The sequence below is a fragment of the Aricia agestis genome, chromosome 10 (genome assembly GCF_905147365.1).
Source record: "Aricia agestis chromosome 10, ilAriAges1.1, whole genome shotgun sequence".
In the NCBI taxonomy this organism is placed as follows: domain Eukaryota; kingdom Metazoa; phylum Arthropoda; class Insecta; order Lepidoptera; family Lycaenidae; genus Aricia; species Aricia agestis.
In genome coordinates this window covers 2688850-2705338 of record NC_056415.1, presented here as the reverse complement: position 1 = coordinate 2705338, position 16489 = coordinate 2688850, and the positions used below count along the sequence as shown (strand labels likewise).

At 34.0% G+C, this 16489-nt stretch overlaps 2 protein-coding genes across 3 annotated transcripts in view; both read left to right on the top strand.

Moving 5' to 3' along the window:
- The window catches only part of LOC121731331 (phosphatidate cytidylyltransferase, photoreceptor-specific), a 34745-nt gene extending 29433 nt beyond the window's left edge, over positions 1 to 5312 (top strand). Inside the window, exon 11 of the transcript XR_006036215.1 lies at positions 5302 to 5312. The gene's annotated coding sequence lies outside the window, so the exon portion shown is untranslated. The remainder of the gene's footprint in view (positions 1 to 5301) is intronic.
- LOC121731332 (protein spaetzle 5) overlaps positions 2303 to 16489 on the top strand; it is a 29414-nt gene continuing 15227 nt past the window's right edge. Inside the window, exons 1-3 of one of the 2 annotated variants that reach the window (XM_042120726.1) lie at positions 2303 to 2446; positions 8735 to 8741; positions 10271 to 10322. In XM_042120726.1, coding sequence (XP_041976660.1) covers positions 2437 to 2446; positions 8735 to 8741; positions 10271 to 10322 — 69 coding nt within the window. In that variant the 5' untranslated portion in view covers positions 2303 to 2436. Of the gene's footprint in view, positions 2447 to 8734; positions 8742 to 10266; positions 10323 to 16489 lie in introns of both variants that reach the window. The other variant, XM_042120727.1, reaches the window with a different exon arrangement.

Sequence of the window (16489 nt, the reverse complement as noted above, 5' to 3'; positions counted from 1 at the left end):
AGTTGATAAAATTCTACCTTGACGATCGAGGAGGATATTTACAATTTCTGAGTAAAGTACCATCATTATAATAATACTAAAAGTATAATAAAAATTCGATTCATCATAAACACAGGCGATTCTATAAACATACCTATGATTAAAGTTTTAATAATAATTTAATAGCAGGAATAATTTTGTTTAAATTTATTTCAGTAGTTACTAGTTAAAATGATTTCTCACAGTCATTACCGTAAGTCAAGTAGTTATTAAAATACTATAAACTGCCTAATACAAACAACATAATGTTAAACATAATATTATGACTATCATCTACTGTATACGACAGTCTTGTATATATTTAACAAATATTATTATATTAAAAAAATATATAACATTGCGGCACAATAGACATAACTACCAGTACTGCGACTGCTAAGAGACGGACGAGTATCAATACCTGTCATTTCTTTCGGGTTTCTCCAGGATAAGTTAAAGGCTGGCGCGCTGGCTGATATAATTTATTTTTAAAATGAAGATTTGAAATTGAATTCTGACAGTTTTCTTTGCATGTGCCAAATATAAACAACAATTAAATTTGTAGGTAACGACCCTGGCGACGACTTTTGTCATAATACGTCATACTTAAAAATTTCAACCTCAGTTCTAAGTCGGTATACTCTATCATTCTGTCTACTCTGATTGCGGTCCCTGAGAACAACGAATTTTGAAGTTTCTGAATTCAAAAGCCAAGCTTGTGTTTCAGGTACTCAGAAATCTGGCTCATAATGGTCGGTTTACATTATTTCAATCCTGTAATCCAATCCACTGAATTGAAATAAGTAAAGGTATTGGTATAAAGTAACTAAAGTTCAGATAGATCTGAACCTTAACCTGTTTTACCACTTTCTGATAAAGTGCCTAATAGGTTATTCACAATTTTTTTGACAGATTCTCCATACTTGATCTGTCACGTTAATTGGTGGATAGCCTTATCAGGAAGTGGTGAAACAGGCCCTTAGTCTTTAATAAACAATAGTTTAAAAAACTTAAAAACCCGCTTTTTTTGATTTACAAATTTTTAACAAATTATTGCATTGTCATTGGCTCAAAGTTTCGAATTGATTACTACTGGAGATAGGTAAAAAAGGTTCCGTTACATACATACATCCCCAGCTAATAAAGGCGTGTTAAAAAAACTTCTCGTAGGTTGGACGTGTATAACAAAAGTTTTACATAACAAGCTAACTGTTGGTTAACGCTAATCGTGGAGGACAAGACAATGGCTGTGGATTGACTTCGTAGTTCGTATGTAGGTTGTGTTATGTCACGGGCGGACTCATGTCAGTCGTCGCGATAGCTAGTAGTGATTATAATATTATTATTCTCTTGGGCGATTATATAATGTAGATATCATTTTAGCCTCACAACATGCTGCAACCAAAGACTTCTATTTAACCTCAGTTTAAATAGAATTCTTTGGCTGCAACATGTATTTCATTTTGAATAAGTACTTAATAATAATGATCAATGCAGACCACAACGCGACGCGTAGATGTATTTCCTAATAATTATCTATAGATAGCATTAAGATTCGGTCCTGTGGTTAAATTAACTGAAGGACTTGTGTTTGTGGTACCAAACAGCGGAAATGTATTTAATACGTCTTTTAGACTATACATATATTTAAGATTTTTGCATAAGCACATATTTAGTACACATCCATGACGCAGAAACATTGAAAACTTTTTGTTCCGTCGGCGGGATTCGAACTCGCGACCTCCGGCTTGAGCACACTCGCTCAACTACTGAGCCACAGAGGTCGCTCTATAAATTAAACCGATCGAATTTTATTGCCCTGTTTTCATAGAAAAGAATCTCCAAAATATTTTAAAACATAAGGTTGGTAGGTAAGTCACAATTTTTTAAACGTCACAATTCTTACCAGTAAATAGTACTCGTACTTTCCTTCTGGACCCTATAATAATAATCCTACTAATAGATCTATGACCATCGAGGAAATTGATTCCTAAGCAGTTGACGGACCTATGTCATTTGGTTGGCTTACGTCAATTCAATATTGGTCCTAATCTGCTGGCTGGGATTGACATAACACGACCGACTAACTTTATAGAATCAACTTACCGATAGTACATATCGTATGTAGTACCGGCGAGTGGTGACTTCATATTCATAAATGGATGACTACAACCAGAGTTGTCAGCTATGGACATGTCTTTACCTAGCGTAGTATCAGCTCTATACCTTTCCTTTCAACTAGTGTCAGGTGTCAGAAGTCGCTTGTCGCGACAGTGTCGCGGCCGCCGACGCCGCCGGTAGACGCGTCTCGCGCGATGACTCTCAAACTGGACGTCGAAAAATTCGACTTCGTGCGATCCGTGTCTGACGTGTTCGATTTTTGAATTCTGTGTTTTGTACTGTGAACGTGTGTGCAGAATGAAAAAAAGTAAGTTTATTTTTTATTTTATGCAGTGATTATTGCAAAAGGAAGTTTTGGTGTATCTTAGATTTGAGTTTCAATCTTATGTGTATTGAGTTTAGAGAAGCGAAATTTATTTTAATTGTAGTTATTTGTATATAAACTTACCTCGTTTACGCTACTCAATGGCCTTACTTTTCAAAATGTAAAAATAATTTTCAAGTTCAACTGACGCAATGTAGAGCAACCATTAAAACAATTACTACCGAAATGTATAATGAAGTATTCTTATATAATTACCGCAGCCGTGAAAAATGCTAATTAGTCAACATGTTATTCTAAACACAAATAGTTGTATTTACATTTCTGCACTGCTCTACCTGCCAAGGTTTTTTTTTTGCGTGAAACTTCCACCTAATTTATCAATTTCTATATTATCCGTAAATTTTTATTGACTTCCCTCTTAACATAAACCATCTCTGGACTTTAACGAATATTTCAATCCCAAAAAAAACTAAATTGGTTTAGCAGTTCTCGAGTTTTTACGAGACACATTTTAAAAATTTATTTTTATCTACATAGTATTAAAATATATAAAAAAGATACTTACAGTTTAAGGACAAACTGACAGACTTCATTTATGAAATAAGATGTCTATTCCACAATGGAATTAAATAACAAAAAATAACATATTTTAGACTTCGCATGATGATGATGCATCACCAGCACATTGACCCAGCGGGCTTCTTTTATGTTTTATAAATAAAGTAGCTGTCCCGCTGAACTTCGTGTCACTTTAAAACCTTCCCTGGACTTCTACGAATATTTTAAGACTAAAATCAGCCCAATCCGTTCAGCCGTTTTCGAGTTTTAGCGCGACTAACACATTTGAAAATCCATTTTTATATATAAGACTAGCTGTCCCGGTGAACTTCGTGTCACTTTAAAACCTTCCCTGGACTTCTACGAACATTTTAAGACTAAAATCAGCCCAATCCGTTCAGCCGTTTTCGAGCTTTAGCGCGACTAACACATTTGAAAATCCATTTTTATATATAAGACTAGCTGTCCCGGTGAACTTCGTATCACTTTAAAACCTTCCCTGGACTTCTACGAACATTTTAAGACTAAAATCAGCCCAATCCGTTCAGCCGTTTTCGAGCTTTAGCGCGACTAACACATTTGAAAATCCATTTTTATATATAAGACTAGCTGTCCCGGGGAACTTCGTATCACTTTAAAACCTTCCCTGGACTTCTACGAACATTTTAAGACTAAAATCAGCCCAATCCGTTCAGCCGTTTTCGAGCTTTAGCGCGACTAACACATTTGAAAATCCATTTTTATATATAAGACTAGCTGTCCCGGTGAACTTCGTATCACTTTAAAACCTTCCCTGGACTTCTACGAACATTTTAAGACTAAAATCAGCCCAATCCGTTCAGCCGTTTTCGAGCTTTAGCGCGACTAACACATTTGAAAATCCATTTTTATATATAAGACTAGCTGTCCCGGTGAACTTCGTATCACTTTAAAACCTTCCCTGGACTTCTACGAACATTTTAAGACTAAAATCAGCCCAATCCGTTCAGCCGTTTTCGAGCTTTAGCGCGACTAACACATTTGAAAATCCATTTTTATATATAAGACTAGCTGTCCCGGTGAACTTCGTATCACTTTAAAACCTTCCCTGGACTTCTACGAACATTTTAAGACTAAAATCAGCCCAATCCGTTCAGCCGTTTTCGAGCTTTAGCGCGACTAACACATTTGAAAATCCATTTTTATATATAAGACTAGCTGTCCCGGTGAACTTCGTATCACTTTAAAACCTTCCCTGGACTTCTACGAACATTTTAAGACTAAAATCAGCCCAATCCGTTCAGCCGTTTTCGAGCTTTAGCGCGACTAACACATTTGAAAATCCATTTTTATATATAAGACTAGCTGTCCCGGTGAACTTCGTGTCACTTTAAAACCTTCCCTGGACTTCTACGAACATTTTTAGACTAAAATCAGCCCAATCCGTTCAGCCGTTTTCGAGCTTTAGCGCGACTAACACATTTGAAAATCCATTTTTATATATAAGATTAATTTACAGTAACTTTATATAGCTAAATTGCAAAAGGATTAAGTATTACACATTTAATGAGTACCTGTACTAAGTAGATTACTAATATCTATACTATTACTCAGTAAATATTCAATAAGCCTTTTGACCAAATCAATGGCCAAAACCACGAAGAGAGTGAAACTTTTTTTTTTATATTGAAATTTTTTATGACTAGCGTCGTATATTTTATTTTATTGATTTATTATTTACAAACAGCTTTATTAAAGAGTGAAATTGTCTTTAGTTTATGGTATGGAAATATCATGTATTTCGTTTCCACACTATTTAATCTTTGTACGCTACAAAGAAGGTCAAAATCTAATTTTACAGTTACTAATTCGTACAGTTTTTATTATATTTAATTGATTGTAAACAAAACTTTAAAAGCATGTACAACCACTTTTACCATATTATTGACATGGTTTATATAATATTTATAATTTTATTTTTGGTTTCGATTTGGGGTAATTACCGACTTCCAAAAAGGGGGACGTTATACGTTCGGCTGTGTGTATCTTTTTTTGAAATAGTTATAGGACCATTGCTGCACCATCACAATATAATATGATATTAATTAATATTACACTGTGGACCGGAATAGTATTATTTACAAGATGATGCCCACAACTCAGTTGTGGCAAAATTCGTTTATTGCGCGGGAACCGTACATTATTCCGGGATGAAAAGTATCATATATCCTTTCCCGGGACTTAAACATACCAAATTTCAGCAAAATTGGTTCAGCACTCAGCAGTTTGAGCGTGCAGAGACAGACAAACAGACACACTTTCGTATTTATAATATTAGTATGGATTATGTCAAGAATATGTGGTTATCTGACTAGTTAAGGCTGGTGTATAAGCCGACCAAATTACGTAGCTCCAACATCTGCCTATTTATTTCTCGGATAGTGCATTAGGAAAGGTGAAGCTACAGCCTATTGAGGTTAGCCATTTTACGAGCAGTGTGGGCGCGTTCACGTGAATTTATAGTGTAATACTATTAATTACAATATACTATCACAGTTTCCATTCTTACTTATATATACTTATAAAGTATAATATTATATTATAATGCAAAATTATTGTGTATATCTATCTGTCTGTCTGTTACCTCTTCATAACCAAACCGCTGAACCGATTTTGCTGAAAGGTATGGAGATACTTTGAGTCGCGGGAAAGGACAGATGATACTTTTTATCCCGGAAAAATGTACGGTTCCCGTGCGATAAACTAATTTTGGCGCAACGGAATTGCGGGCGTCATCTAGTGATAGTATAAATTGTGTACATAATGTTAACATGGCCACATAAACAAAACGCGAACACAAAAATACTTAACATAGGCTAGATCTAAATAATAAATATATATATTTTTTATTTCTGAATAGATTTGTAACAAATGCTTTTAGAACGTTGAAGCTACTGGTACCCCACTATCCGGCCTACTGCCTACTGCCTACTGCCTACTGCCTACCACACAGACTAAAATATTATACACTCGTGAGTCGTGTCTTTTCAAAGTCCGTGCGAACGAAACATTTTTGTAAGTTAAAAATATATGAGAAAACCTCAAGCTTAGAGTGAGAGAGATTGTTTTAATCTTTGTTCTAATTATACAAGAACTGCAAATTACCTATCCCAACAAACTGAAAAGCTTCTATCGTCAGATGATTACAAAATTAGACTCGGCTTAACTCGGTAAAAATAATTTTAAAGAAATAATTAAAATCTTTAATATGGTCATTGACAGATATAATTAAACAGGTTTTAGTATTAATGAACTTGCAATTTTTAAAATCTTACGGAAGATTCTTCATCCGGGGTTTTTCAATTCCTACTGTATTTATATCTTTAAATCTCAGAATAATGGCATATTGTTAATACATAAATTAAATTAAATTCTTATTAAGTTAATCCGAATATAAGCAAACAATCTATTTAAGTGTCGCTTATTTTAAATACATGGAACATAAATGCAGTCTTTTTATTAAAATAAACATTTCAATAAATTTAATTTTAAAACTTAAACGTGCATTTAAATAATAATAATTATGTATGTATTTTTCAGTTTCGATGTGTAGAGGCGCACACGCGTTGATGTCTTTTACCGCGCCGCTGTCGTCGTAGCTTCGTAGGGTTTATTGGCTATTATTCTGTTTAGAACTCTGTTTATTTAAAGATTACAACAAATACATATTGTACTTAAAAATATATTTTTTCTTTATCTATATATTTTTTTTTACGTTCAGTTAAAATTTTTATACTTACAAAAGATTATACTGTAAAAAATATATTACATTTTTTAATTAAATGCCTTTTAAACAACACCATTAAAAATGAAAATACTATAACATAATTCGCCTTCCGAAAAGCCAAAAAATTCTACCAAATGTAAGTTGAGATTAAAATAAATTAGGTATCAGTAGAGGCGTACTAGGGTACGAAATAATTTCTGGCTACCTAAGTCGAGTCCCGCGAATCGAGAAATTAGTATTTTTTTTGACATTACATTAATTTTCTTAGCAATAATGTAATTTTGGAGTTGACATCCTTCGGTTAATGTCGCCCAACTGCTATACTAATAAGGTAGCCTAACTCCTAACTGCCGATCTATAACGAGCACGACTCGATCTCAGCTCTGGCCTTTCACCTTCTGATATTTAACCAACATTATGTCAGCCGTGTTGTCACCAGCAATTTAATTTATATCCATACTAATAATGTTATAAATGCGAAAGTGGGTTTGTCTGTCTGTATGTTACCTCTTCTTGCCCAAACCATTGAACCAAATTTGCTGAAATATTTTGGTGTGGATATAATACGTTGACTCCCAGGAAAGGATGTTGGACAGGTTTAGCCCGGAAAAATGTACTGTTTCCGTGTGATAAACGAATTTTGGCGCAACAGAGTTACGGGCGCTATCTACTGATTGTTGGAAAGAAGTTCCTTATCGCGCGTTCGGCGTAAAGGAGGCTTATAGACAGAACGATATTTGACCTCGACACTTTTTTATTGGTACCTGCATGGTAGGGGCAGAGGGCGTTGATAGTATTTCTGTGCGTCAACTAGATGGCAGTTTTTGAAAATAAACAGCGACGCGTTGTTAGTGTATTCCTGGGCTTCAATAGATGGCGTTTTTTTTTAATAAATTTTTGAGTGTATACTGTATAATGTACTTATATGTATACAGGTTTTTTGAACACAAGAAATAATCTATTCGGGTGTCCCTTGACACCTCTCAAGTTTTGCAAAGTAATTGCAAAGTTTTGTATAGCATACACACTGACCAACGTCGATCGGACATTCATAAATGAATATGACACACGTTTGTAATCCGTTGTATTGGCCCATCATAGGACAAATTGAAGGGATCGCACATTTTTTAGCCTATAGCTTACTTAATACATAAATGCTTGGAAGACGATAAGACAACATAATAGGTATTGTATCGAGTATTGCAGATTGTTATCACTAACAAAAACGTACTACTGACGCTCATGGGTATTCTGATGACGTGCTATGATAACCCATGGGTTTCCTGAGATGTCACTTAGTTCTACGTTTATTAATAGCATCACCAACAATTCCTATTAATGTTCCAATACTTATTTGAATAATAAGTCACCATCGCTGAATTACAATAACTTATTATTGTAACGATTTTGTAGATATTTCTAATTGAGAATTGTATCTTCTTTATCTGAATCAGTTCAGCGATTTGAGCGTGAAGAGGAAGACTATACATTAACATTCATAATATTAGTATGGAATATTTTAAATTGTGACAAATATTTAAATATTGGAAAGGACTAAAATATTGATAGCTGCTTGAATTCGGAGAAATATAGTTCGGTAGTAAATAATATGTCTACTCGCTCGTGACCTTTGCCAGTGCTGGACTAATCTATATGCTGGAGTAACAGCCGCAGGTGAAAGTCAAGAATAAATCTTGTCAAACGCAATGTCAACCTATCGTCTGACATTGTAAATGTCAACTGTTTGATATAGTAGATTACATTATCGTTAGTCTATACTCGGTGAGTTTGCAGCATAAAGTTAATATACCTAGCGGAATAGAGAAACAAAGGCCTGAGCAAGAGAGATGTCACTATCAGTAACACCGCGTGGTAAAAAGAGACGTGACAGCAGCACTCTTTTTTTGGCGTTGCACGTGCCGCACGTTGACAATTTAATCTCATAGAAATCATGTTCAATCATGCTTGTGTAAGTGTATACGTACACGTATTTTTACACACAGATGAAACCATTTCGGTTTCGTTTGACAGCTCGAGATTGTTGCTCTATTCCGCTAGGTATATTAACTTTATGGTTTGCAGTGACTTAATGTCATTTTAAAATGACTTGGCTAAATAAAAACTAATTTGCAGTTAATTACAGTTAATTTTTAAGCTACTGGATAACTTTTATCGCGGGCTTTGAGCGTCGCGATCGAATCAAGAAATTCCGTAACGAAAAAACCTAACACCTCTCCGACCGGCCGACCGGCACCGACCGTTTCCGTCGTGCCGTTGACCGTCGATGTGTTTTTTGTTATTTAAAAAAACCCTGTTTCAAATAAAAAGACAAGTTTTTAATAAGTAGCAGGTAGGTGAAAAGTGTCGAAAAAATACGTGCCAAGTCCACGACAGGACTGTCCTAACACGGGGATCTGATTCCGTAACCGACCTTTACAATTACCCAACGTTTGTTACGTGTTCCTAATATAATTTTCAAGGGTTTATCATAAGCCCACATACAAAAGGGAACCTTGAAAAATGAGCCCTTAAGAACCTTGCTAATAAGTAATAACTATAGTAAATCAAATTAAAGCAAACCACAGCAATCTGTAAAAAGTTTATATTTCTGCTCAACTTTACAATAAAAATATGTTTAATATAAAATAGTTTAAATATGGTATCGATGTTGTTTGGATATGGAAAACTAGAAAATGATAATATCATTAAATACTAAACGATCTAAAGGCGATCTCATTAGTAGAAACTCCAAAAATTAGTTTACGATATTATTAAAAAAAAATGCTAGATGAATAGGTTATTGTGGTTATTGTTTAGGTTATTTAATTTTAAATTATTAATAGTAGTTGATTGCGTTTGGTCATAAATTGGAATAACGAAGTCCCTTAACGCTTGTATATTTTAGTAAGTTTGTTATTACTTATTACACAATGCACCTATATTCTAAACTCGAATTTAGTGAGGTCATGTCGACCTTAAAATTGTCCCAGCCTGATTCATTCTTAACTGACTCAGACTAGAAGTGAAAGCGATACAAATATATCATTTGTTAACCCTGCAACATAGTCTAGTAGACTCACAGCTAGAGTGTGTCACGTCTTGTATAATATCACAATTGAAGATGTAAGTGGATGAAATGGATAACTTAGAATTTGGAAATTGACATTTTTTTCCATATAATTGAAAAGCTTTACGACCGGAAAGTAATTTTGAAATCTAAATTTAGAAAAGAATTTGAACAAGGTTTGTTCAAAATTTTAGGAAAAAATAAGTTATTGCCTTTATGTTATAAAATGTTACTTATCTACTTCAACGACTTACGTCTTCAATTTAGATCTCGGTGACATCATACACTTTTCAGGTTTTGCAGGTTTTTAACACGCCTTTCAAACAAGTACCAAATATAATTTAGTTTTAAAAATTTTGACACTTTGTCTTGTGGAGTATTAAATACTTATTTTATTTATTTTTGTTCCAGGCAGCATGCCACCAAAATACAGAAGAATGGGACTTCAGTTAGGTATATTTTTGTTGGTAAGTAAATTGGAAAATAATAATTAATATTATTTCTAAACTTTTTTATTTGCATAAATATGTAAGGCCATCGATATTGAGGAAAGATTTTATCGTTAGCAAAGCAGTAAAATATTGCAGAACTCTACATTTTTTTAACCCGTTCGTAAATTTATTGTTGGTAGATAAAGTTAAAGCTATAATATGATGCGCTGAACACGCTATAATATTCTTTAATAAAATGTACTGGGTTACGTAAAAATTGCAATTTCTTACGCTTAGATCTTTAAAACTAACTATTTTGTTTTTTAATCTCTTCAAGAGTAAGGCTTACGTGATGTTAGTAGAAAAATACTGTCAATTTAAGAGATTTAGTATATTATTATAATTTCTTTACAAGTATAGAATAAGACATTTCTAGTAATCAACAAAGATATCAGAGCAAGGTGTATTAGATATTTAAATTAAATTTTCCATTAATAAGTTGTGATCAGATGTTACATAACAATCACGTGTGGCATGACATACGATATGTCATGTCAGGTCGCCGGGACTGGTTCTGTGGCCTTGGTCATGACATCAGATCGGATCATCAACTCGAATTAGGTGTATCTATATATTATATTGAGACGCTCCCCCTATGGAGATGCCATAATTTACCGTTTTTAGAGCCTCATTAACTCATAATTTGAAAGCTACAAAATTATAATAAAAATACAGCTATAATCTTCAGTATATGATCCTTTCATAGTTATTAATTTCCTATTTAATTTTTGTTCTTTATACTCATGATATCAGCTTCCAAAGTAATACCAATTTATTTAAATTCAAGCATACGTTCAGCATCTCCCTTGTATGTTTGCTCAGGGCTCAGCGAAAAACTTTGGAACCCTTTTTACGAAAAATGCGGAAATGTAGGAGCATGAAATTTCGCACAGTTGTAGTTTATATGGAGAAGGAGTGTATCGAGCTAATATTGTTTTAAAATTATGCTTTTATCATACATTATTTTAATAAATAAAACATTACACACACTACAATGCGCACACTACCATGTTTTGATTAACAATCCTATACGCACGAATTAGACTACTTTTTTAATGGTTGAAGTCTGTTGTCAAGTTAAAAATGTATTGATGTTTTTTTTATTAAATCTGAAATAGTCAATACTTTAAACGGGAAGCCAAAAGAAGAAGATAAGTAAATTTAAAGTCGATTTTCGACCATTGGGCGATCTCTAGTTTAAGTTATTCAGAAGAAATCAGTACAGTGTAATATAATTTTAGTTTTTTACCGAGCAGATTACGTAACGTTGAACTTATAATATAGTAACTACTTTCGCATATATATGTCGTAGGATGATTTGATAAATCCGTGTTTTCGCGAAATCCCTAGAATTTTCGCGAAAATTCGATTTATCAAATCATCCTACGACATCGTAGGATGATTTGATAAATCGAATTTTCGCGAAAATTCTAGGGATTTCGCGAAAACACGGATTTATCAAATCATCCTACGACATATATAACATTAGCAAGGATTCCTATGGAGAAAACGTTAAATATTATATCCATCACGAGCTCAAACCCAAACGACTGTTAAATGGTCGCTGTTAAGCATTAGTGTCCTATTTTTTTTGTTACATTTTGAATGCAGTCTTGTTCTAAATCATCTACAGAACATAACTACATCCATAACTCAATACGGAATTTTTGTGTGGGTTAGTACAATAATGCTTAACAGCGTCCAAATATGCTGATACATGCTAAGAGGGGTTAATATCTTGTAATATGGTCTTGACCGTGCCAAGTCGTGATCCGTTGCGGAAACGCTGTGACCTCTTTCTATTGTCTAAATGTTCTCAGAAATACGTTTGCCAATGCATACCGATGCCTGGTATTTGGATGCCAATACTGATGTTGATTGAGGTATAGATTAGTAATACTCTTAGGGTTAATTCAGACCGCAACGCGACGTGACGCGACGAGGCGAGGCGAGGCGCGGCGCGGCATAAGTTTGTATGGATTTGACAGATTTCAATTGCGCGAGGCGACATGCCAATCTGTCAATTCAGTACAAATTTGAAAATGCCTCGCCTCGTCGCATTGTGGTCTGAATTGACCCTTACTCTGTTAGCCTTAAGATCGACACCGTAAATACCAACTTTTACAGTAGGTATACAATGTTTTATCCTCATCCGATACTTTTAAAAATTGGCTAACAAAACAAAAGAGTGTGTAGCTGTATCGTAGGCATATTATATAAGGAAAAAACAAAGTTCAAGAGTCAAAGTTCTTTAGCCTAGACTCTAATGGCTAAAGCTTTGATTATATACTACACTAGATAGAACCTAAGCCGCGCGTTTCCGTCGAAAAAAATTGTGTCCAACTGTTGGACACAACGCCGCGATCAGGGTGACCATATGTGGCAGGTTCCTGCCATTTTGGCAGGATTGGCGTCCTATTTGGGCATGTGGCATGATCGGTTGACGTTTTAAAAACTTGGGAGGTTTTGGCAGGATTGGGGTATGAAAAATAAATGTTATTTTTGCATCAAAGAAGTCAGTGATTTATTAGAATCTGGTGGTAGTAATTCAAATTAATATTACCAAATAAATTTATTTTCTTTCTTTCTTTCAAATTCTGTTTTAAGTGTAGATAATTTTTGGGGCGCAATAGGCAAAATGCGAAATTCTAATAGACACTAGACAGTATAATTGTAAATGTTTCAAAGGGATTGTTATGCTTACCAACGCTTCATGCGAAAGAATGTTCTCCCAAAATAAATACAAAAACTCGGAACCGTTTTTAGGGTTCCGTACCCAAACCGTAAAAACGGGACCCTGTTCATGAGACTTTGATGTCTGTCTGTTCGCCTGTCTGTCCGTCTGTTTGTATCTCAAGAACCGCTATAGCTAGAGTTCTGTTTTTTGTTCTGTTCTGAGTTCTGAATTTTCACAGATTGTGTATTTCCGGTGCCGCTAAACCAAGCAACCGGAGCAACAAATACTAAAATCAAAATAAAATTAATATTCAAGGGGGCTCCCATACAACAAACGTCATTTTTTGGTCGTAATCAATAATGGCAACAGCTAAACACATACCCCCTTACTAATAAATATACCTAAGCTATGAATAGTTATACAGTGTTGTGTTCCTGTCACGCAAGTGACATTTTTAATTGGATTGAAGAAGACAAAAACTGTTAACTATTCAAAGCTTATACAGCGTTTATTAGTAAGGTGGTTTAAATTTTCACAAAATCCTTAATTATATTTGTAATTTAATTATTAATTATAATAAAATTTTAATAAAATAAATATTTGATCCCATAAAAAACACAATTTTTTGCCTATAAGTACTTTCTGATTTCTCTCTGTTACGGTACGGAACCCTTCATGAGCGAGCCCGACTCGCACTTGGCCGATTTTATAAACAAACATGTTGCATGAATGGTGAGCACAGTGATTGCAAATTTTCCTTCAAACCTACAAAATAAATTTTGAATCGCATGAACAAATCTATGTATAAAGATGAAGAAATGGAAGAAGACGATGCGAATGTTTAATCTTATAAAAAATTCAATAGGTATATTATATGTGTATTTTTACTTTTCTTACTTTAAAATGACAGTAAATAAAGATTGCCGTATTTGGGCATTTTTTACTACAGGCTTTGGCAGGATTTGGCAGTTTTTAATTTAATATAACTCTAAAATCTCGATCAGAGAGATGTGTGTAAACACCGTTATTTTCCAAATATCGCTGGGAAAACACGAAGGATTTTTGTTGATACAGTTTACAAAATTAATCAAGTTTAGAAAGCTTGTTCCACAAGCTATAATTAAAAGAAATCGGTTTGAAAACACTTTAAAATGAATTAATTAATGAAATATCGGCTACCATAATTGACCACGGTATTAGTGTGTTTGATTAAAAGAACTATAATAATACTAATATCTATGGACGCTTCACACCACGTCAGTCTGGCCCCGTGCTAAGTACCTGAAGGACTTGTGTTACAGGTACCAGACAACGGAAATATATTTAATACTTTTGTACTATACATATATTTAAGATTTTTTATTATAACATACACATATTTAATACACATCCAGACCCGGGAACATTGAAAACTTTTTGTTCCGTTGGCGGGATTCGAACCCGCGACCCCCGGCTTGAGCTGCACACTCAACCAATTGAGCCGCAGAGGTCAATGGCTATACTATAATGGCTCTAAAATAAAATAATTTTAGTATAATCTTATATCTTTAAACGAGCAATTCTTGTGTATATATAAATATATAATTGGAATCTCGGAATCAGCTCCAACGATTTTCATGAAATTTAGTATATAGGGGGTTTCGGGGGCGATAAATCGATCTAGCTAGGAATCATTTTTAGAAAATGTAATTTCATTCGTGTTTTATCGAATACCGCGCAAAGCTCGGTCAAATAGCTAGTTTTATATAATGTGTTACGTCCGCCGCGGTCAAGCGACCGCACTACTCCTAAACAATATAATATTATCTTTACGTTAACTCTTAATTATAAAGTTAAAATTAATATTATGAACGCTACAGTGCGAGTGTCTTTTCGAAACAGACATACCCAACAATTTCAGCAAAATCGGTTCAGCGGTTTGGGCGTGAAGAGGTACACTTTCGCATTTATAATATTAGTAAAGACATGTATAGATTAAGTAAGGATATTGACTATAGTTTACTTCTGTTTTACTCTCGTAACTTTATAGTTTATAATATATCTATGCATATTGTATAAATGTCTTTGGCCGAAAGCCTATTTCACAATACGGCGTAACGACCGATGGAGAGGCCGTCAATTGGGAAAACCACTTACTTCCAAATTAGTAAAATACGCTCAGAACGTACAGTAAAATATGTATATTCTAAAACGGTTTGGGTTTATCCGTAACGGTTGTTCTATTACACTCACCACATTCGTAACCTTTTGTTACTAACTTTGTACTTGGCCCGGTCATTAGTAAAAAAACCGTAAAAAAAATCAGACAGAACTAAATCCATAATAATATTATAAATACAAAAGTGTGTATGTCTGTCCACGTCCAAACCACTGAACTGGGAAATTCGGTATGGAGATACTTTGAGTCCCGGGAAAGGACGAGGTCTGATAGTTCTTCTTGCAAAAACATGTATTGTTTCCAAGCAATAAACAAAAGGAAATCAGGCAATTTGCATACAATGTTGGTCTAAAAAAAAACTGCGCGGCCAGACCTATAATTATTTAAAATAGCTAGGCCATATTAAGAACTAAAAAAATATAACAAAATACAGGGTTAACCACGTAACTGCATTGAGTAATTATTTAGTAAGGAAAAAATATTAAAATCATTATAATATTTAAAGGGGTCTTACTGGAAATAGCATCGTACTAGGAAAGAGGTGATACGGGAAAAGGGGTAATTTCCCTTTAAATGTAATAAGTACTTTTAATATTTTTTCCTAACTAAATAATTACTCAGAAAATGCAGTTAAAGGTTAACCCTGTATTTTATTTATTTATTTATTGTGTCCATATATTGTTCTTTAAGTTCTTAATATTATGGCCTAGCTATTGGAAATATTCTTAGTCCTGGCCGCGCATTTTTTTTAGACCAAAATGCCTCATGTCCTTTGGCGCAACAGACATGCGGGCGTTATCTAGTATAATATAAAATTACTAGCTAAAAACATTAAGTACTTCAGAAACAAATTATAAAGGATACTTTTTTATTTTTTCCTCATTACACACATATTGTGAGGAAAGAAAACGTGGAAACTTTTCGTAACGTTACAGATTAAAGTACCATCTAATGTTAAATTTAGAAATATTGACGATTTCAACAGTATTTCGCTACCTGAATGTCGCTCGTACGAGTATACTCGCACAAGCGGAGCGATTTTATTATATTGTTGGTATTCGTTTTTTAATAGTAGGCGCAAGTAAGCATTAAAAATATACGAATAAAGCAGATAATGTACGAATAAAGCAGATACCTACTAGTACTTAAAGATTACTTCTAGAAAGAGTTTATATAAAAATACAAAATTTCATCTATTTGAAAGTCTATTTACAGAAGACGATAGAACCAGCAAAAGTGTCAAAAGCGGTTATCCTGAGTTATGATTTATGAATCATGAAAGATAGAAACTCCACCAACTCTAAAACA